At 35.6% G+C, this 23,798-nt stretch overlaps 1 protein-coding gene across 1 annotated transcript in view; it reads left to right on the plus strand.

The window, feature by feature from the left end:
• DNAJC15 (DnaJ heat shock protein family (Hsp40) member C15) overlaps positions 1-23,798 on the plus strand; it is a 79,289-nt gene that overhangs the window by 41,879 nt on the left and 13,612 nt on the right. Inside the window, exons 4-5 of the mRNA XM_004433628.3 lie at positions 3,523-3,599; positions 12,751-12,821. Coding sequence (XP_004433685.1) covers positions 3,523-3,599; positions 12,751-12,821 — 148 coding nt within the window. The remainder of the gene's footprint in view (positions 1-3,522; positions 3,600-12,750; positions 12,822-23,798) is intronic.

A 23,798-nucleotide genomic window follows, 5' to 3' on the forward strand; every position in this document is an offset into this window, starting at 1 on the left:
AAAATGCCTACAGTGGGGGCGCGCCTGGCTCAGGGCCCAGCTCCTCCAGGGAGGCTGCATACCTTTGGGCTGCTCCTCGGCGGTCGTGAATCTGGCGGGTTGTGAAGGCGGTGTTTTTCCTCTCCAGAAGGGAGTTTTTGCCTCTTTCACCTCAATTAGGATTGTCCTTCATTGCACGAGTTCCTCTATCCCGTTTTCAGTTCTGTCTCAGGGGTAATTTTTCCACGAGTAGTTGTTAATTGGCTGTGTCCGTGGGAGGAGGTGAATTCAGAGTCTGCTTACGCCGCCATGTTGTCTTCTCTCTGACACATATTAATTTAAACTGAATAATATATTAAAATAGTTATAACAATTTTATTCATAAAACCTAAATTTTGTATGAATTTAGAAGGCATGATTTTCTCTGGAGAAATGTGCTGAATAGCATGAGCAATTTTTTTTTTTCCTTGTGTACTTTTCTGTTTGCAGCCCCCAAATATTAAATTTCTATCCTCAGGATGATCTCATTCTTTTAGAAGGGTTGTGATGTTTGTATATGTACAGATTGACTTACTCTTAAGCAGGTCAGTGTTTTAGGGTGTGAGCCTCATCCAGATGCTAGATTTTAAGTAGCTTTTCCTAAGTCTCCTTTTCCACCTGGACAAAACTGAAAGTAAAAAGTCACTCAGATACAATACCTGCTTTTACGGTTAATGAGCTTTGTGACTACAGTAGGAATAATAGTTCATGAAACATCATCAATTTATGTTTATTATGCTGAAAATTTGATTTTGGAGCTCCCTAAGGTAAATAAATAGCTTGTAGAAATATCAGCGAATAAGGTATGCATCCGGTAAAAATTTTGGTCTCTGAAAGAAACCTTAAAACCAACTGTCCATCCTCTGTTAAATCCCCTTTCCTTTTGTATATATTCCCCTACATATTCCTTATTCCTTTATTATTCCCCTATGTATATGTTTGTGTGTATATATATATTTTTTTCTATATATATAAAATTTGTCCATGTTAGTATGTGTACTTAATTTGATTCTCTTCCTCCCCTCACGGCTTGGAGGAGGGGGTTGTTTTTTGTTTTCTTACTAGATTTTAAATTACTTGAAACTCGGAATCATACGTCACATTCCTTACAGTACTGGTACGTGGATAGATTAGCATCTATGTGATGAAGGACGGAACTTGACCTCATTTGAAAAGTTCCTGGCACGTAGTAGGTGCTGAAGTGTTTGTTGAATTAATTAATTGCCAGGGAATTATTACCAAGTGAAAATTTATAACAAGCTGGTCGAAGAAAATAGCTCATATAAATGACCAGATCTGGCTCCCTGGGACTCATTTTTTAAGCTCTAATAATTTCCTTGGTTTCTTTTATTTAGTTCTCCTTTTTTTAATTGCATAAGCAGCCTGTGTTCATTATTGAAAATTTAGAAAGTAAAAATAAACATAAAGAAGAAAAAAATTATTCATAATCCCATCACATTTCAGATTTTGTTTTATGTAAGCATACACTTATTTTTTTTCCTTACAAAAATGTGTGTTCACATTTTAGAAGCATTTATGCATTCAATCGTATATGCATTTGTTTTTCCTTCTAAAAGTTGAGTTCATGCATCCTCTTTCTCTGTTAAGAGCTCCTGAAAAGTTGTCTTTCCTTGCTGTCTCCCATTCCTTTCCTCCTGTTCTCTCTTAAACTCACTCTGATGAGACTCACTCTCACTCCTTATAGCTCTTGTCAAAGTCTTTGACTCTGCTAGATCTAGCCATCAATTCTTAGCACACATCTTACTTGTGTGCTTACTTGACCATCAGAAGTGTTTGAAACTATTTTTCACTTCTCACTTGTGGTGTCTGCTTTTCCTCCTGCCTCACTGCTGGGCCTTCTCAGTTTCCTTTACTGACTCCTCTTCATTTCTGTGCTGCTAAACGTTGCAGTTCTAGGGCTCAAGTGTTTGGACTTCTCACTCCTTAGGTGATGTCTCATGGCTTTAAATACTGTCTGTACTACAACTCATGACTCCCAAATGTTATCTCCAGGTCAGACTTCTCCTCCACTTAGATATTTAATGGACATTTCAAACTGAATATAACGAAAACCAATCTCCTGATACCTGTGACCCACAACAAACAACTCCTTCTTCTCTAAGTCATTAAATGGCAGTTTGACAGTTTAGGCCAGAAACCTTGAAGTCATTTGCAGTTTAAGTTCTCTGGAAAGCAGACTGAGAGAAGGATTAGCAAGCTGTTAGTTTATTAGGGAGTGCTCTTAGGATCAACAGCTCCAGAAGGGAAGAGAAGGAAGAAGGACCGAGAGGCAATTTAGGCTGCATTGTAGTCATAACAAAAGCTCAGATGGCTCATTGTGGTTGTCCCAAGCTGGGGCAAGAGGCCACGAGACTAAATGACATCATTTGGGAAGTGAATATATGTAAGAAGTTCAAGGACTGAGCCCTAGAGAACTACAGTGTTTATACCCCCATGTCAACCAGTCATTAGATAGAGACTGCCATGGGAAGGGGACATGAGCTTGATTTTATTCAGCTGAGGCAATTCCTAAAGAGTTTGGCAGCTGATTACTATCTGCCAGCAACAGCCCCAGCGTCTGAGGAGTAAGTCTGTCACTTCTTAAGGAGAATCTACACAGAGTCTAACAGTGTGTAGTACATCATCCTTAATTCCTCTCTTTTTCTCATACCCCATATCAATCCACCAACCAAATGTTAGTTCTGCTTTCAAAATACATCCAGAATTATTTTTCACTACCTCCTCTACTACTATGTTGATCCACCCACCATCATCTCTTGCCTAGGTTATTGTGATGTCCTCTTAATTGGTCTCCTGCCTCCACTCTAGCATCTCTCCATTCTCCACACAGCCGTTAGAGTCATCCTTTCAAAATAACGTCAAATTTTATTACTCCAGTGCTCTGGCTTCTCCTACCACTGAGAATAAAATCCTAAATGATTTCCATTGCTTACAAAGCCCTCCACAGTCTGGCCCCAGTTACCTCTCTAATACTATTCTCCTCCTTGCTCATGCCTCTCCCGCCACAGAGACCTTTCAATCCAATTTTCCAGTCTCTCTTGGCCTGCCTGTCTGCTGTCCCGATGTCCTCCCCACATTGTCAGTTCCTCCTTTTCTTTATCTGTCAGCCAGTCTAGTAGGTTAAAAAGATGTCTGTCATGTCAACATTAAAAGACTTGGTCAAGATTATCCAATGAAAAAATTACAGCAGAGCTTAGAAAAAGCTCAAGCCTTTTGCTTCTGCTGATCTCTTTTATTCCTTCAGTTATATCTCAGTGTAGAAAAATTAATGTATTTGAAAGTGAAAAATTGATAACGTTTTTTAAGTGTTCATCTGGGTCATAGTTTCTTGTAAAGGATCGTTGTTTAGTGCTTTTTCCCCCCTACAATTTCAAGTTGACTTCTAGTAAAATGCATTACTCTTATTGCAGCTATGTGATGGGATTGAGGTCATGCACCTCATACATGGAACTAATTATCTCTTGCTCTTTCTTTCCTGTACAGAGCCTTTCGTCCTACTATAAAGGAGGATTTGAGCAGAAAATGAGTAGGCGAGAAGCTAGTCTTATTTTGGGTGTAAGGTAGGTGTGCTGCATATGTATTTTGTTCTGTGGCCAAGCTTGTCTTGAGAAAGGAGAAAATGTTACAGTGAAGTTATCCTTGTATTTTAAATTATGAATAGGAGGCAGAGAAGAAAATATCATTGTTACATTTTAAAACTTCAAATCTAAGAGAATATTCCACACCCCTTGAAAAAATCAAAGTTATGATGTGTCTTAATTCTTTAACAAGCTATTATACATGAATACTAAAGTTTCAAAGCAGTTATCAAAATATCCCTTATCGTGACACTGAATTGTTTCTGGATTCAGTTTTATAATTTGACATGTATCATATTTTCAATTATAATATGGGATCTGTTTCACAGTTCTTTTCTAGTTCCACAGTTTGACGTCTAGCATATTTTATTCTTAGTGTTTAACCTTAGTATCCATTTATTGTCTAACTTTGCACAATATAGGAGAAAATTAATGACATTGTGTGACTACTGCATGATATCATTTAACACTTAAAGTTAAGAATACTTCTACCCTATGTTTGCTTTAGCTGTATTCATTTGTTTACCTTATGTTCTCTTAGAGCTGGGGTTGGTGACAGTGTCACCTACAACAAATCTTCTGGTGATTTAATCAATATAATTAAGCAGAATAGATTATAAAGTCCTATACTGACATAGTTTTTTTTTTTTTTTTTGTAGATTAGCATATTTTTAAGGCCAAAACATTTTATTGTTTCTTAAAACTTAGCAAGAAAAACAAAGGGGTGGGAAGGAAAGAAACAGTTCAATTTAGCTTGGTGCTTTATTTAACTATAAGAAGAAATGAGATCTCTCACTGAGAATACAAAAAAGGAAACGATTTTAAGCATGGGAACCAAATTAGGAAGTTAGCTATATTGCTAACTATCCCTTGCCTTATTACTATTCAGAATGGCGTTATTTTTTTCTTGAACTTTTATTGGGCTCCTGTAACATCCAATTCATAGTCTTGAAATGTGAATATGAAACACTTGATAAAACCAAACACAAAGGTTTTTGAGAATATCATTTAATATCACCCGAGGCATTCTTGTTATTAGGACAGATAATTAGAATTAAGATACATGGTTATAAATTTTTATCCCATTGAACTGGAAGCTGTACAAAATTTCACAAGGAAAATTCAGTGGTTAAGAGCGCAGATTCTGATAACAGGTGAATCTGGGTATAAATACCATTTTCACCACCTACTAGCTGCATGACCTCAGTTTCTTCATTTGTAAAACAGAGGTAATATTAGTTTCTATTGCACAGGATTGTTACAAAGATTAACACATATGGAATTCTTAACATAAACATAGCACTTAGTAGCTACTCACTAAATACAGCTAAGCAAAACAGTAATCTTATCCTGATTCTGTCACTGAGGCACGGTATCTTATGATCTTGATCAAGTTATTTTTAGTTTTTCTACACTTCAGTTTCTTCATTTTTATTTTTTTTATTTTTATTTTTTTGTGAGACGATCAGCCCTGTGCTAACATCTGCCATTCCTCCTCTTTTTTTGCTGAGAAAGACTGGCCCTGGGCTAACATCCATGCTCATCTTCCTCCACTTTATATGGGATGCCGCCACAGCATGGCTTGCCAAGCAGTGCATTGGTGCACGCCCGGAATCCAAACCGGTGAACCCTGGGCCACCACAGCAGAGCGCGCACACTTAACCGCTTGCGCCACCGGGCCGGCCCCCAGTTTTTTCATTTTTAAATCGGAATTAAAAATATTTAGCCTTGTTGGAATAATATAAAAGGATATGATACCTTTTTATAAAAGTGCTTACCAAAATAACAGGTGCTGAATAAATGTTGACTCCCCTTTCTTCCCATTTCTATCATGAATGCAGAAGCTAAATATTTGCCCTTAACACATTAAATAGAAAGATAAAACTTATTTGCTTTCCTCTAGCCCTTTCTTTCAATCAGGCAATGTTGATTTTGAGAATATTCTTCAGGATGTGAATACGTCGCTGTGGCTCCATTTTCTGTGATCAGTGAATCTAAACTATTTAGACTATATAACAAGTAGGTAAAGGCAAAATGGAGCTGACTCTGTTGATAACCTATTAAAAAACACCTGTGTGCTGCTAGATAATCCTATACATTCTTACATATCGCATAAAGCCTAAATGTTATTCAAAAGATCAATAGTAAAAAAGATGAAACCGAAACAGCTCCATTTGCCACGGCATCAGGGAGCACCACTCAGCTCTACACACCCCATTCCCCCACTCCCAGTCAGATGCGTTCCAGGGAGCACAGTTTGAAATCCCTGATCTAGGCAACATATTTAAAGTTACATTTCAATTTCATGGTGAAATTGTCCGTAATGGAGATATATCAGAGCTACATTTACTTTTTATACTATGTTTAAGAACTAGGATTCTCCCATCTTTAATCTTTACAACAACAAACAAATATATTAAAATGTATTAAGGTCCTAGAGACTTAATATAGCAATAATGAAAAGGGAATAAACCCTGCAGGCAAACAAGAATACTTCCCTCATCCCCAAAGCTCACCACTAGGAGTCTAATAATTATTATCTTAATGGCAGAATGTTTTGAATGGCCATACTTGTGCGTATGAACTTTCTCTGTGTTTCTTACTTCAGTCTAGTTCAGTGGTTGGCAGATCTTAGTGTGTATAACGCTTTGTGGAGTTTTGTGTACAAAAACGTGTACTGTTTGTTATAGGCAATGTAAATGTTTTTCAAGGATAATTTTGACTGAAGTGATTTTCAGATTTTGTCTTTTGTGCTAAATTAAAGCTTAATATCCAGAATAAGATGCAACTTAATATATATACTCCCAAAACAACACCTACAATGGAAATTTGGATTTTCCTGAACTTATGTCTTCATTATGTAGTGGTCCACATTTGATTAGCTTTATGAAATAAGGTTTTCCCCTTTTTTACTTTACTTTTTTATTTATTTTTTTTATTGAGGTAATATTGGTTTATAACGTTACATAAATTTCAGCTGTACATCATTATATTTTGATTCTGTGTAGATTACATGTTCACCACCCAAAGACTAATTACCACCCATCGCCATATCCCTTTTTAGTGTAAAATTTTTTATAATACAATAATCTTTTATAATGTTAGTATCTACTGATATAGAGCCTTTATTCTTTCAAGGAGTTTACCTTTTTTTTTTTTTTTTAAAGCTTTTATTTATTTATTTTTTCCCCCCAAAGCCCCAGTAGATAGTTGTATGTCATAGCTGCACATCCCTCTAGTTGCTGTATGTAGGACTCGGCCTCAGGATGGACGGAGAAGTGGTGCCTCGGTGCGCGCCCGGGATCCGAACCCGGGCCACCAGCATCAGAGCGCGCACACTTAACCACCAAGCCACGGGGCCGGCCCAGGAGTTTACCTTTTTACAGCCATTTTCTTTTGGAGGGCGGTGTAAAATACATTAAGCACCTATTGTATATTCAGCACTAAATACTTTTTTGTGTGTGTGTGAGGAAGGTTGCCCTGAGCTAACATCTGTTGCCGGTCCTCCTCTTTCTTGCTGAGGAAGATTGGCCCTGAGCTAACATCTGCCCATCTTCTTCTATTTTTTTTTATATGTGGGATGCCTGCCACAGCATGGCTTGATAAGCAGTGCGTAGGTCCATGCCCAGGATCCGAACCTGCAAACCCAAGGCTGCTGAAGCGGAGCACACGAACTTAACCACTATACCACCAGGCTGGCCCCTAGATACTATTTTAAGATACAAATCACAGCTTCTGCCCTTAAGTAATTTAGAATCTACCTAAGGAGACATGTCACATATATACAGAACAACTAAAAAACGTAACTAATAAAGGAAAGAGGTGCTAGAGAACACCAAAAAAGGGAATGAAAAATGTAGATTAGCTAAAGAAACTAAAGCATACTTGAATTTTTCTAAGTGATGTGTTTTTCGTTTCTTAATAGACAATTAAACAATAAAGTATTCATAGTCCTGGTATAATTTTTAATGATTTCTTATCTCAAAATTAAGTAGTCTTTGTAATCAGACAATGTCTGGTTGTCTGGGAGGTATCTACAACCAAAAAGTAAGTTTGAAATGGTCCCCCGCAAAACACTACTTTGGTGTTTACCCCCGTAAACACCAAAAGGAATACCCTAAAGTCCTTATACAAAAAGACTTACTTATTTAAAAAAATTTTTTTTAATATTTTTAAAAAATCCCCCCCCCAGTTTTAATGAGATGTAATTGGCATATAACATTGTATATTAGTTTAAGGTGTACAAAATAATGATTTAATATATGTATGTATTGCAAATGATTACTACAATAAGTTTCGTTAACATCCTTCACCTCACATAGTTACAAATTTTTTTTCTTGTGATGAGAACTTTTAAGATTTAGTCTCTTAGCAACTTTCACATATACGATACAGTGTTGTTAACTGTAGTCACCGTGCTGTACATTCCATTCCCAAGACTTATTTGTCTTATAACTGGAAGTTTGTATCTTTTGACCATTGACATGAAGACCCATTTCCCCCATCCACCTTCCTTCTGCCTCTGGCAGCCACCAATCTGTTCTGTTTCTATGAGTTTGACTTTTTTAGATTCCATATATAAGTGAGATCATACAGTATTTGTTTTTCTCTGTCTGACTTATATCCCTTAGCATATTGTTCTCACGGTCCATCCGTGTTGTCGCAGATGGCAGGATTTCCTTCTTTTTAATAACCAAATAATATTCTGTTATGTGTATATGTGTGTATATATATGTGTGTATATATATATGCACCACATTTTCTTTATCCATTCATCTGTCGATGGACACTTAGGTTGTTTCCATGTCTTAGCTATTGTAAATAATGCTGCAGTGAATATGAGGGTGCAGACATCTCTTTGAGATAGTGATTTCATTTCCTTCAGCTAAATACCCAGAAGTGGAATTGCTGGATCATATGGTAGTTCTATTTTTAACTTTTTGAGGACCCTTCATACTGTTTTCCATAGTGGCTACATCAGTTTACATTCCCACCAACATTGCACAAGGGTTCTCTTTTCTCCACATCCTCACCAACACTTGTTATCACTTGTTTTTTTGAGGATATCCATTCTAACAGGTGTGAGATGATATCTCATTGTGGTTTTGATTTGCATTTTTCTGATGATTAATGATGTTGAGCACCTTTTCATGTACCTGTTGGCCATCTGTACGTCTTCTTTGGAAAAATGTCTTTTCAGATCCTTTATCGATTTTTTTAGTCCAATTGTTTGTTTTTTGCTATTGAGTTGTATGAGTTCCTATTATATTTTGGATATTAACCCCTTATCAGATATACGATTTGCCAATATTTTCTCCTATTCCATAGGTTGCCTTTTCATTTTGTTGATGGTATTGTTAACTGTATAGATGCTTTTTAGTTTGATGTAGTCCCACTTGTTTATTTTTGCTTTTGTTGCCTTTGTTTTTGGTGTCAAATTCAAAAATTCATCGCTAAGATTGATGTTAGGGAGCTTACTGCCTGTGTTTTCTTCTAGGAGTTTTGTGGTTTCAGATCTTATATTTAATTCTTTAATCCATTTTGAGTTGATTTTTGTGTATGGTGTAAGATAGAGGTCCAGTTTCATTCCTTTGCATTATGGCTGTCCAGATTTCCCAACACCGTTATTGCAGAGACTATCCTTTCCCTTTTGTATATTCTTGGCTCCTTTGTCATAAATTAATTGACCATATATGTGTGAGTTTATTCTAGGCTCTCTGTTCTATTGATCTATAAGTCTGTTTTTATGCTGGTACTATACTGTTTTGATTACTGTAGCGTTGTAATATAATTTGAAATCAGGAAGTTTGATGCCTCCAGTTTTGTTCTTCTTTCTCAAGATAATTTTGGCTATTTGGGATCATTTGTGGTTCCATACAAATTTTAAGATTTCTGTGAATAATTCCATTGACATTTTGACAGGGATTGCATTGAATCTGTAGATTGCACAATGGTCATTTTAACAAAATTTCTTCTGATCCGTGAGCACAGAATATCTTTCCATTTATTTGTGTCTTCTTCAATTTCTTTCATCAATATCTTATAGTTTTCAGTGTACAGGTCTTGCACCTCCTTGGTTAAATTTATTCCTAGGTATTTTATTCTTTTTGATACAATTATGAATGGGATTGTGATTGTTTTCTTAATTTCTCTTTCTGATAGTCTAAGTGTATAGAAATGCACACTTTTTTTTGTATCATCTAACTTTATTGAAATCGTTTATTAGTTCTAACAACTTTTTAGTGGAGTCTTTAGGATTTTGTACATATAATGTCATTTCATCTGCAAATAGTAACAGTTTTACTTCTTCCTTTCTGATTTGGATGCCTTTTATTTCTTTTTCTTGCCTAATTACTCTAGCTAGGACTTCTAGTACTGTGTTGAATAAAGATGGTGAGAGTGGGCATCTTTGTCTTGTTCCTGATCTTAGAGGAAAAGCTTTCAGTTTTTCACCGTTGAGTATGATGTTAGCTATGGGCTTGTTATATATGACCTTTATTATGTTGAGGTACATTTCCCCTGTACCCACTTTGTTGGGAGTTTTTATCATGAATGGATGTTGAATTTTGTCACATGCTTTTTCTGCTTCTGTTGAGATGATCATATAATTTTTATCCTTGTTTTTGTTAATGTGGTGCATCACATTGACTGATTTGCAGATGTTGAACCTGCCTTGCATCCCCGAAATAAATCTCACTTGAGCATTGTGTATGATCCTTTTAATGTATTGTTGAATTCATTTTGCTAATATTTTGCCAAGGATTTTTGCATCTATGTTCATCAGGGATATTGGCCTGTAATTTTCTTTGCTTGTAGTGTCCTTGTCTGGTTTTGGTATCAGGGTAATGCTGGCCATGTAAGATGAGTTTGGAAGTGTTCCTTTCTCTTCTGTTTTTTGGAGGAGTTTGAGGAAGATTGGTATTAATTCTTCTTTAGATGTTTGGTAGAATTCAGTGAAGCCATCTTGTCCTGGACTTTTGTTTGTTGAAAGGTTTTTGATTACTGATTCATTCTCATTACTAGTAATTGGTCTGTTCAGATTTTCCGTTTCTTCGTGATTCAGTCTTGGTAGGTTGAATGTTTCTAGGAATTTATCCATTTCTTCTAGGTTGTTTCATTTGTTGGTGTATAATTGTTCATAGTAGTCTTTTATGATCCTTTGTATTTCTGTTGTAATACAACAGTTGTACTGTCTCCTCTGTCATTTCTGATTTTATTTATTTGGGTCTTCTCTCTCTTTTTCTTGGTAAGTCTAGCTAATGTCTATTTTGTTCATCTTTTTAAAAAACCAGCTCTTAGTTGTGTTGATCTTTTCTATGGTCTTTTTACTCTATTTCATTTATTTTCACTTTGATCTTTGTTATTTTCTTCCTTCCAGTAACTTGGGGCTTAGTTTCTTCTATTTATAGTTCCCTGAGGTGTAAAGGTATGTTTGTTTGAGTTCTTTTGTTCCTTAACGTAGGCTTTTATTGCTATAAACTTTCCTCTTAGAACTGCTTTTGCTGTATCCCATAAGTTTTGGTATGTTCTGTTTCCATTTTCATTTGTCTCAAGATAATTTTTGATTTCTCATTTGAGTTCTTCTTTGACTCAATACTTAATTTATTTTATTCATAGAAGAATATTTTCTGTGTTTATTCAGCAATCGATAGTGCATTTTAATGTGCTTGGTGATCTGTTATTTAACCCCAGGAGATTCGAAGTAGCAAGTAACTGACAAGAAACAGCTAGAGACTGGAGCACTGGCAGAATGGAGGATTAACAACTGACATCAAGGAAGGCAGTGTTCAAAACAGACAGAAGAACTTAAATGGATAGCATTCTACAACTGTTCAGTAGAAGGGCAAGCAAACCTCTGCAGACCTTGGGGTTTTCTTTGCACTTAATTGATACTTATAATAATGCTTTTGAGTCATTCAAGAAATGTTAAATTAGGTTACTTATACTCCATTTTTAAAAAGTGGAAAATATGTAATACATATTCATAAGCATCTTTTATATTCATAATAATAACTGCTATTCTTTGAACACTAACTGTATGCTAGGTCATGTTAATCCTTTTACTATGCTAATTAACATGTTAATCCTTGACTCTCCAGTTTCTCCAATCACTGGCTCTCTAATCCAAACCTAAATAATTTTAGGTTTATTCAACTTTCTCCTTTAATTTTTGTTTAGAGAGTAGGCTCTAACAGCCAAGCTTTAACCAAATCCTATAGGTTTCTCACAAAGCTAAATAAATTATGAGATAGAAAGCATTTTGAGATGCTCTGTTAAAAGATAATAATAATAAAAGCTATTCCAGACTATTTGTTACACACCAGGCATTGTTCTAACACTTTGTTGGCATTAACTAATTTAATCCTTAAAATTGCCCTGTGAGGAATATATCATTGCTAGCCCTGTTTTATAATAAGGAAACTGAAGCACAGAGAGGTTAAAAAATTTGACCAAGGTTACCTAGTCCAAAATGGCAATGCTGGGATTAAAATCTGGCAGACTGGTAGCTCTAGAGTCCAAATACCTATCCATCACACTATATATACTCCCTTCCCCCAGAATAACTTGAAGCATAAGTTTTCAAACTTACAGTATAGGGGCTGGCCTGGTGGCGCAAGCAGTTAAGTGCGCACGCTCCGGCAGTGGCCCGGGGTTCACTGGGTCAGATCCCGGGCATGCACCGACACACGGCTTGTCAAGCCATGCTGTGGCGGCATCCCATATAAAGTGGAGGAAGATGGGCATGGATGTTAGCCCAGGGCCAGTCTTCCTCAGCAAAAAGAGGAGGATTGGCAGATGTTAGTTCAGGGCCGATCTTCCTCACACACACACAAAAAACTTACAATATAGTCTACAGACTATGACTCCCCTACCGTATATATTGTGTTTATTTTTTAAATTTATTATGAATAAGGACTGGCATTAAAAAGGACTGAAGAAAATACGCGCAGCATTGGAATCAATTATTTATTTTGATGGTTAGTGGAATTAAGTGACAAGCTGTAATTTCATATTTATCCACAAGATGGTGAAATTCTCATTAGTTTTTAATTTCTTGAAATCCATATAAACTGTTAATTTATAATCTGCTTTTGACACTATTTATTATAAGCACTTTAATTTCTTTTTACAGCCCATCTGCTGGTAAGGCCAAGATTAGAACAGCTCACAGGAGAATCATGATTTTGAATCACCCAGATAAAGGTAGGTAAAATTCCTATTTTTCATACTATGTGGGTCAGAATATGCTCTAAATTCCTTTCAGTTGATCTGATCTCATTATAAATAATATATAGTTGAAATGGAAGTTTATGTGCCACATGTATTGTGATTTTTCATATAAATAAATGAGCTTTTGGATTGGATTTCATTGACCCATTGAAGTGGTAGGTTTATATTATCTAAGCTTTCAAAAACTTAGATACTGATTTTTATATATGAGTACCTAACCCCTGTTTGAAACTTCTAGCATTTTGATTGAGAAAGAGAAAACATGAGTTGTGGGCTCTTTGTATAAACTGATTTGGGCACCATGAGTTCTATTTGTTTAACCTTAAACATAAAAGTACAAGATTTAGAGGATATCCTGTAAATCTCTAAATGTAATATGTCATAGATGATTCTGAATTTCTTATTTTTATTCTGGAAAGCTCTGAGGCTGAGCCATTTGTTTTTAACTGGCCAGGTTTTTAATGTAAATTTATCTTACAGAAAGACGATTATTATAACTTTAACTACACTACAGCTGCTTGAGAGAGAAAGCCCATATGTTCATTACTGTTTCTGCTCTAAAATAACAGATGGTAGAAAGTTGCACTGTGTTTCAGAAGTCAACGGTGGGGAGGAGAGTGAAGGGTTTCTTGGATTCTTATTTACAGACTTTCACTTTACTAATTATTTTGAAAAAAATTAAGAACACATTTTGGATTCCTACCCATCCTAACTGACACCAAAAGAAGGCATTCTTTTTCAGCTTTCTCACTTAATTAGTTACTATAAAAATTCTTTTCGCTAAACATCATCTCCTTTGGTTTTTGCACTTGCTGTTCTTTGTGTGAATAAACAAGAGAATAAACTTTGAAAAGAGGTTTTGCTTAAAATTTCTAAACAGCTTCAACAGTTAGTGAAAGATCCACTCAACTAATTTGCTTTGCATTGTGGGCTTTCAGAGTAACTGACTCAGAAAGAAATGTGTTCAAGTGCCTCCTTGAAGCCCTCTGTCTCCTAAACATCCTCAGTCCCTTCCAGGTCAAGTGTGTGCCCTTCTCGGATTGATTGCAGTGGGCTGAAGCACTCATGTCTTACAAATGATTGACAAGTTGTTGATTGTGCCTACTGGCAAGGAAGCAAGTTCTAAATGTGTCTAAGAGAATTTGTATTTTTAGATACCTTTAGTAAAAAAAGAAGATATTTGTGTATCTTAAATGCCACTAGTGTTTAAAGAAGTACTTAATTTATTCTGAGATTGTATATTTATCAGAGGTGGGATTGTTTACTGCCTGTAGTATGCTGACTAATACCCTCCTCTCTGGCTCTGTGTGGGTGGCAGGGTATGGGGGAATGGGCCTGGAAGCAGGAGGCCAGCATTTTTCTCTGGCTTATGCCTTCTAGCTAGTAATGTGGCCTTGGACACTCCCTTAATCTCTCCAAATGTCAATTTTATCATATCTATAAAATGAAGAGATTTATTTCTAAATCCCTTTTTGGTTTTATGATATAATATAATATCTTTATATGCCTATTCAATTAATGAAGACCTATATCCTGTATTTCTCCTCAGATCACATTTTTAACTTAAGAAAGACGCTTTGAGTCTCTTTGGATTATTGTACCCTCTAAGAATGTATTGACATTTTGTCCATATAATTGCTCATTCACCCTAAATTTTAAAACATTTGGAGTTTCAGAGAATTCCTAGACTTCCTAAAACCCATCCTTATACTCATAGTTAAGAACTCCTACTCTAGGAAAAGTACGGTGAGTTAAGAAATATTGGAACTACCGGAGGGAAAAAATTCATGTATGATGAAGTTGGGAGATGATAACTCATAAATCTAGAAATTGTTTCTTGAGAAGGAAGGTTGTTTTCTTTTGTTTTTAATGGAAAGAAGATAACAGATTTTACATAAAATGTAAAATAAAATTTTACATAAAAATGTCTGATTGTCCTTGGAGAGAGAAAGCTGGGAGTATTTGGGGAAGTATGAGAATGGGCAACTCTTAATTTTGCCACCTCTTCTTATAATTCTTCACCATGATTGCTTTGGCCAGGTCACCAGTAAGTGTTATAGGTGGTTGCAAAAACTTAAATCCTCTATCCAATGCTTCTGAAATTCATGAATGCCCTCCCACCAGGTGACTTTTCTGTTGGTTTTGCTCCTAGCTGGTAAAATAAAGTTAGAACTTCAAATGTGTGATCAACTATAATCTGTTACACATTTCATTATCAGCTTGTGCAAAGAAAGTGACACCAAAAAATTAGGGGTGGGAAATGGCTGAAAATAAGTTTTTTGTAACGAGTTTTAAATGAGCATTCAGATGTGTTTTGGTAAAAATAAATTTTGCTATTTCAATTTAGTGAGATAAAAGGTCGATGCAATAAAAAAATCTCAGGTCTTTGATCTAGTGCTTTCAGACTATATCTTTTAGATTATGCTTTTTTAAATTGATGAAGAAAGAGTTAGTTGTTATGACATCAAGTAGTTTGACATTAATGCCCACTGAATATAGAAAGGAGGACAGACTAGGTAAATTTGAAAAACCATAGAACCTCAGAGATCTCTTACAGGCTGTCTAATACAGTGCTGCTCAAAGTGTAGTTCATCTGTTCATGCCAGGCCACAGTTTGTTACCTGTGTGCAACAAGGTAAAAACAGAAATCAAAAGTCAGCATTTAGAAAAACCTTTATAGCGATTTGACATGGCCATGACATCCAAATGTCAGTCTACCACAGATTGGAAATTTTTTTTAAAAATGTTTCTTCACCATAGTTTGAGAGACACTGATCTAATCAATGCTGCCTCCTAAATCAGGACTGTTTCTGCTCCATCCTGGGAAAAATGGCCTGTTAGCTCTCCTTAAAGATTTTTAGTGATGCAGAGCTTGCTGCTTTGCAGGGCAGCCCATTGTTAGGGAGCTCTAACTACTAGAACATTCTTCTTTACATTTAGCTGAAATCTGCCTGCGTACAGCAGAGAGATTCTCAATCTTTTTCCGTTTATGCCTCCTTTCAATAAACATATAATACTCTCACTCTTCATTAATAGTATTTAAATCAAAATTAAATATTGGGATTAAAAACAAATCAAAGTAATTATACTGTTGAATGGATTTTCCCTAATTACTCTCATTGTAGAAAAAGCTAAATGTGACATGAAGCCCTGGCAATAATATATTACAATATATTACATTTAAAAGACGTATTGTAAACATTTAGAAAAAGATATGATCATCAAGTCAACATGGATTCACTAAGAAAAAGTGATGCCTCATTAGCTGTTTCCTTTTTTGATAGATTTACTAGACTATTATTTGTTTCATAGGGCTTATCTTTCCTTTCCCTTCATGTCAACATTTTAATTAGATTTAAGGCTTTGTTTTTGAGTTAATTATTTTTTTGGTGAAGAGATAATTTTGTTTTATCACACATTGATTTTCCTTGATAAATGGTGAGACCTTTCAAAGTAAAGAACATGGCTTATTCGTCTTTATACCTGTATGGCTGACATTTAATAAACTAAAGTTTTTTTTCCCTGAGTGAATGAATAAGCAAATGGATAAAAAGAAGGCAGACAAAATTGACAGGTAAAATAGAATTGGGAGTGATAACTAATACATAATGATCATATCAAAATTTTAAAAGACTCATTAGATTGCTATGAAATGACCTAAAACTATCCTTTCGTTCATTCAGAAATTATTTATTCAACTTCTACAATGTGCCACACATTGTGCTAAATCTTGGGACTTGAACTGTAAAACAAGGCAACTAGATCCTTGTCCTCGTGGAGCATACATTCTAATGGAGGGATAGACAAAAAAACAAGTAAACCTATTTCAAGTTGTAGTAAGCGCAATAAAGGGTACAATAGACTGAGATATAGAATATAGGAAAGGGTCAGCTTTACATAAGGAGATTGGGAAGGCCTCTCTGAGAGACCTAAAGGATGAAAAGAAGCTAGCTGTGTGAAGAGTGGTTGGAAAGTAGAGGAACTAGCATCTGCAAAGGCTCTAAGGGAGGAAAGAATTTAGTGGGCTTAAGGACTTGACAGAAAACTAGTATTATCCAGATGTAATAAGCAAGGGAGAGGTAGCATGAGATAAGGTGGTGCCCAGATTTTGAAAACTGTAGGTATGCTTTATGATAATGAAACATTATGGTTATGAATCCTATTTGAACTTTATTCTAAATACAGTGGGAAGTTACTGTCAGCTTTTACTTTTTAAGAGATCACTTTTCTCTTCAATCTCTATTTTTATTTTTAAGTATAACTTTGTATTGAAGTGTAATATACAGGCAGAAAAATGCACAAATCATAAGTACATATCTAAGTAAATTTTTACAAACACACCCATAAAACCAGCCCCAGATCAAGAACTAGGATGTCACCACACTCCTGAAACCCAATCATGACCCCTTCCAGTCTACCTCACTCTTAAAAGTAACCACTGTCTTGATTTATAATATTATAGATTAGTTTTGCCTCTTTTGAATGTGTGTAGTCATTTGCATCTGGCTGCTTTTGGTAAATATTATCCTTGTGAGATTTATCCATATTGTAATGTGGAGCAATAGTTTGTTCATTCTCATTAATATATGGCAGCTTGGCAAAGTGTGCTTTGCGGACCACCAGGGGTTCCTGAGATCCTTTCAGGAACTCTGTAAGATGAAGACTGTTTTCCTTTTACTGTGTTGACATTTGCACTGGTGATGCAAAAATATTGGTGAGTAAAAACTACTGACACCTTAATGCTAGTAAAGGCAGTGGCACCCGTGTTTCCATATAACCATATGGGAAAAGTGAATCTTGACCATAACCTCACACCATATGGAAAATTAATTCTTAATGGATTTTAACCTAGATGTGAAAGATAAAACAATAATGCTTCTAGATATTTAAAAAAAAAAAACACATAGAAAAGGCAAAGATTTCCTAAATAGGGCATAAAAAGTGCTTACTATGTATTTAAAGGAAAAAAATATGCCTGTGTTTAGAAGAAAAATTAGCCTGTAATTTTGCTTTTTTTGCAAAGTTGGTAGATTTTGCTATCACGGTTACTCTGGCTTCTTAAAAGGAATTGGGCGGTATTCCCTTTATTTTCTGAATGAATTTGTGTAAGATGTGTTATTTCTTTTTTTAATACTTGTAGGAATTCACCCATTAAGCCATCTGGGCTCAGACAGTTCTTTGTGGGAAGGTTTAAAATTGCAGATCCGGGGCTGGCCTGGTGACCTAGTGGTTAAGTTCTGGCACCCTGCTTCAGTGGCCTGGGGTTCATAGCGTGGATCCCGGGCGTGGACCTACACAGCACTTATCAAAGCATGCTGTGGCAGGCGTCCCGCATATAAAGTAGAGGAAGATGGGCACAGATGTTAGCCAAGGGCCAGTCGTCCTCAGAAGAAAGAGGAGGACTGGCAACAGACATTAGCTGAGGGCTAACCTTCCTACCCCCACCCCCACTCCCCCCAAAATGTTACAGATTCAATTTGTCTAGAAGATATACATCTCTTCAGGTTTTCTTGTTTCTCCTTTTTTTAATTTTGGTTAGTTTTTTCCTAAGAATTTGTCCAAAATTTTCAGATTAATTGGCATAAACTTGTTCATAATATCCTCTTATTACCTTTTTAATGTTTGTAGTAGCTGTAATGTTCACTACTTTTTCTTTTGCAATGTTGGTAATTTACTAATTTATATCATACCTGTTTTTTTCTTGGCAAGTCCTGCTAGAGGTCAGTATATTTTTATTAGTCTTTTTCAAAGAATCATCATATTATTCTTTCACTCATGTGTTATTTGACATATATTGCCTAATTTCCTAGCTATTGAGGATTTTCTAATTATCTCTATATTATTGATTTCTAGCTTAACTCCATTTGGGAAGAGAACATACTCTCAGTTCTTTAAAATTTGTTGAATCTTACTTTATGATCCAGCATATGGTCAATTTTGGTAAATAATCTATGAACAGAATGTATATTCTACAATTATTGGATGCAATTTTTAAGATATGTGAGTAAAATTTGTTTTATTGATCAGATCTTCTATATTCTTACTGATTTCTTATTTGCCTGCTTTGATTGTGGATTTGTCTATTTCTGCATTTAGTTCTGCCTCTTTTTTTTTGCTTATTGTGATGGTATGATTTTGGGGCAGCTAGTTTAGAATTGTTATGTTTTCCTTGTGGATTGACTCTTCATTTTGAAACATCCCGCTTTATGTCTAGTAGTGCTTCTTGCCATAAAGTGTACTTTATCTGAAATTATTTATAGCTACACCAGCTTTCTTTTGGTTGGTGTTTACATGGTATATCCTTGTTCATGTTTTCCTTTCCACCTTTCTGTATCTTTATTTTTGAAGTTTGAAGTTTGTCACTTCTAAGAAGCATGTAATTGGGTTTTATTTTTTAATAAGTCTTACAATTTTAGACTTTCAATACAGGTATTTAGTTCTTTTACATTTAGTATAGTTACTGATATTTGAATATATTTATACCATGTTACTGTTTGTTTTCTATTAGACTCATCTGTTTTGGTTTCTTTTTCTACTTCTTTTTGACTTCTTTTGGCTCATTCAAAATTTTAAAAAATTTTTCTACCTTTTTCCTTTAGTAACTTAATATATACACTTTTTTAAAAAAAGAAAAACTATTTCTTTAGTGATTATCCAATGAATACAGCATACCTCCTTGACTTATTATGGTCTAAAATAAAATATTACTTTGACCGCTCCTCAGATAATGCTGGACCTTAGAATGCTTTTAAGATATTCTCTGTCTTTGATTTTAGCAGTTCTACTGTGATATGGCTTGGTATAGGTTTCTTTGCATATATCGTGCTTGTGGTTTATAGAGCTCCTTGAATCTATGGGATGATATCTTTCATTAGTTTTAGGAGATTCTGCTCCATTATTTGTAATCTGTTTAAATATGGCCTCTTCTCTTTTCCTCTTTCCTCTTCTTCTGAAACTCCAATTATGTGCATTTTCAGCTCACACTTTTTTCACTGTCTCCTGTCTTTTATAGTCTCTTCTATATTTCCATCTTTTATTTGTATAGATATTTTTAATTATTTTTTTCTAGTTCTTTGTCATTCTGAACTGTCTAATCTGTTCTTAAACCTATTGAGATTTTAGTTTCATTTTAAAATTTTTCAGTTAATTCTTTTTTTATGGAATCCAATCTTTTAAATTCTCTGTATTTTTATTTATCTTCTCCATCTTTCTTTTCTTTTTGTTTTTTTTAATAATTTTATTTATTTATCCCCCCAAAGCCCCAGTAGATAGTTGTATGTCATAGCTGCACATCCTTCTAGTTGCTGTATGTGGGACGCGGCCTCAGCATGGCCGGAGAAGCAGTGCGTCGGTGCGTGCCTGGGACCTGAGCCCAGGCCGCCAGCAGTGGAGCGTGTGCACTTAACCGCTAAGCCACGGGGCCGGCCCTCCATCTTTATTTTCTTAAACATATTACTCATAGTTATTTCGATGTCCTTGTCTGATACTTCCAATATGTAGCTCACCTCTGTTTCTATTATATTTTCCCCCGTTTGGTTTTCAGACCTTCTTTAGGTATGCAAAGGAATTTTTTTTAATGCCATATGTTTTGTATGAAAGCAACAGTGTTCAAACTTTTCGGTGTAAGATTCAAAAAGACTTTATATGGATTATATATATCAATATTTGTAATACTAGAAAGTAAAACTGAGAAAGTTTTAAAAATATTTATCTATTAAATCATTATAAAATATTAAACTTGTTACATGTTAATATAAATAACAAAATTTGTATTTTCCACCACAGAATTTTAAAAAAATGCATAGGGTGGAGGATGGAGAGAATAGTTCTATAGAAGCTAAGACAGGAATATGTTTGAGGAAACCCATGATCAACTGTGCTGAATGCTGCTATGAGAACCGTTGAGATGAGGACAGAGAGGAGAGTCCATAGTATTTTTGCAACACTGGAAGACTTTGATAACCTTAAAAAACAGTTTTAATTGGTGGTGGGTTGAGGAGGGAAAGGAAGATGAGGAAGTTGAGTTATGTTATATAGACAACTTTTATGAGAAGTTGTGTGGGGAAAAGGAGGAGAGAAGTGGAGTAGTAGCTGGAAGAGGAGGATGTGGCATTAAGAGAAGGAATGTTGGGGTTTTTTTTTACTTTTTAAATATACTTTTATGGAAGCTTGTTGAGCAGTTTTGAACAAGTTTGCGTGTCAGTGGAAATGATCAACTAGAGAGAGCGATTATTTAGAAGAGATTAAAATTAAATTCAACAGGGATAAGTGTAATGTTCTTTTAGGTCTGAAAGTAGGATTCAGAGAAAACCAAACAGGATTGGTGAAGATCTAGAAGCAGTGTCATATGAGTGGTCATTCATTCATTCAACAAATACTTATTGAGTAACTAATGCAAGCCAGACAGTGTACTAGACACTGAACAAGATAGTCAAAGACCTTGCCTTCATAGGCCTTATATTCCACTGGGAGAGACAGATAGTAGATAGATAATTTGGTAGATTAAAAATTGCCACAGATTCTTCACAGCACCTCTCATCAAGAGGTAGTCTATTTCCTCACCCTTTATAGTCCGGCTGGCCTTGTCACTTGCTTTGATCAATAGACTATACCAGAAGTGACATTGTGTCAGTTCTGAGCCTAGGCCTCAAGAAGCATTGCAGCTTCAGCTGTTACCCTTTTAGAACCTGGAGACCACTATGTGAAGAAGACCAGACTCACCTCCTGAAGGATAAAAGACCAAGTAGAGAGAGAGAGGCCTAGCCATCCCAGCTGAGGTCCCAGTGAGGCCTTCCTGGACCATCCAACCCTAGCTGACCTGACTCAGCTCAGAGGAACCACCCAGCTAATCCATTAATGAGAATAAAAAGCTATTGTTTTTAGCCACTAAGTTTTGGGGTAGTTTGTTATGCAGAAATGGCTGATATGGAAAATGCCCCCATGATGAAAGTGCTTTTAAGAAAAATAAAGCAGAGTAAGGGGATAGAGATTGGGAGGTGGAGAGGAGGCAGTTGCAGTATTACCTATAGTCATCTTAGAAATTCTCTGTAAGGAGATAATAATTGAGCAGAGACCTGAGGGAGTAAGTCATGCAAAAATCTGAAGAAAGAGTATTTCAGGCAGAAGGAACATCAAGTGCAAAGGTCTTGAAATGAGAACATACTATGTGTTTCTGTAATTGTAAGGAGATTGGCTAGAGCATAGTGAGCAAGGGGGACGAGTGGTAGGAGATGTGATTGGAGAGGATGCTGAGGGCCAGATGATGGAGTAACTTGCAAGCTATGCTTTTTAAGTGTGAGGGGAATAATATTACCTGATATACAATATTAGGAAGACTACTTTGGCAGCTATGGAGAAAATGAGGCAAAAGTGGAAGCAAGGAAGTTAGTAGAGAAAATTGTAACCCAAGAAAGAATGATATTAGTTTAGACTAGGTTTTTGTAATGAAGGAGGGAAGGAATCGTCTAATTCAGGACATGTTTTGAAGGTAAAGCCAATAAAGTTGATGGATTGAGAGAAGGAAAAATGAGGACGGATGACTCCTAGGTTTTTGGCCAAAGCGATAAAGAACAATAAAACTTGCTATAATGAGAAACTTAGGGGGGTTCTATGCAACATCTAATACTTAAAATGTTGCAGGTATGTGTGAACTCCCTCTTCTATGCCTTTGTGGGGGCAGAATTACGTTCACTGAGAAGAAACTATGAGCAGTGAAGATTGGACCTCTATGAGGAAGACTGTTCTTACAGTTGGAGCTATCTTAGTTCCCCTTCACAAGGTATCAGTCAGCTAGTAATTATTGAGTACCTACTGGGAGCTAGTCCCTGTTCTAGGCAGTGGAGCTACAGCAGTGGAAAAAGTGATGTTCAGGCAGAGTAATGAAAGTAATTTGAGAATAGTTTGAAAACTGCTGGAGAACAGTTTGTTAGGGATGTTATAGGAGGTATTCATTTATTGGGTAATAGGTAGAACCCTTTAAGACCCTTCCAACTCTAGGTTTCTCTGATTCTCTAAATGAACTGATAAAATGAATCAGACTCAAAGTATTCTTCACATCCTCCTGTCTCAGCATGTTTTTTTCCCAACAGCTTTATTGAGATATAATTCATATAGCATGCAATTCATCTATTTAAAGTGTACAATTCAATAGTTTTTGGTATATTTACAGGTATGTGCAGCCATTCATCAGTCAATTTTAGAACATTTTCATCACTTCAAAAAGAAACCCCATATCCTTTAGCTATAGCCTCACCCCCACCCCCGCCCTCTCTCCCAATTCTCAATTCCATTGATCTAATGTTTGTCATTGTGGCAGTACCACACTGTCTTGATGAGCTTTGCTTTGTAATAAGTTTTAATTTTGTGAAGTTTGAGTCCTCTTACTTTATTCTTCTTTTGTAAGATTGTTTTGGCTATTCTGGGTCCCTTGAAATTCTATATGAATTTTAGAATCAGCTTGTCAGTTTTTACAAAGAAGTCAGCTGGAATCTCATAGAGATTGTGTTGAATCTGTAAGTCATTTAGGGAATGTTGCCAGCTTAACAATGTTAAGTCTGCTGATCCATGGACATGGGATGTTTTTCCATTTATTTAGCTTCTCCTTAATTTCTTTCTACAATGTTTTGTAGTTCCAAGAGTGCAAGTTTTACACTTCTTAAATTTATTCCTAAGTATTTTATTATTTTTTGATGCTATTGTGAATAGAATTATATTCTTAATTTCATTTTTGGATTGTTGGTTGCAAATGTATAGGAATATACATATTTTATATTTTGTAAAAATTGACAAGCTGATTTTATATTTTGGTCTTATATCCTGCAACCTTGCTGAACTTGTTTATTAGTTCCAGTAGTCTTTTAGTGAGGTCATTAGGATTTTCTATATATAAGATCACGTCAGCTGTGAATAGAGGTAGTGTTACTTCCTCCTTTCCAATCTGGATGCCATTTA

This window comes from Ceratotherium simum, chromosome 10 (assembly GCF_057802395.1).
Source record: "Ceratotherium simum simum isolate JZ-2026a chromosome 10, ASM5780239v1, whole genome shotgun sequence".
Classification (NCBI taxonomy): Eukaryota; Metazoa; Chordata; class Mammalia; order Perissodactyla; family Rhinocerotidae; genus Ceratotherium; species Ceratotherium simum.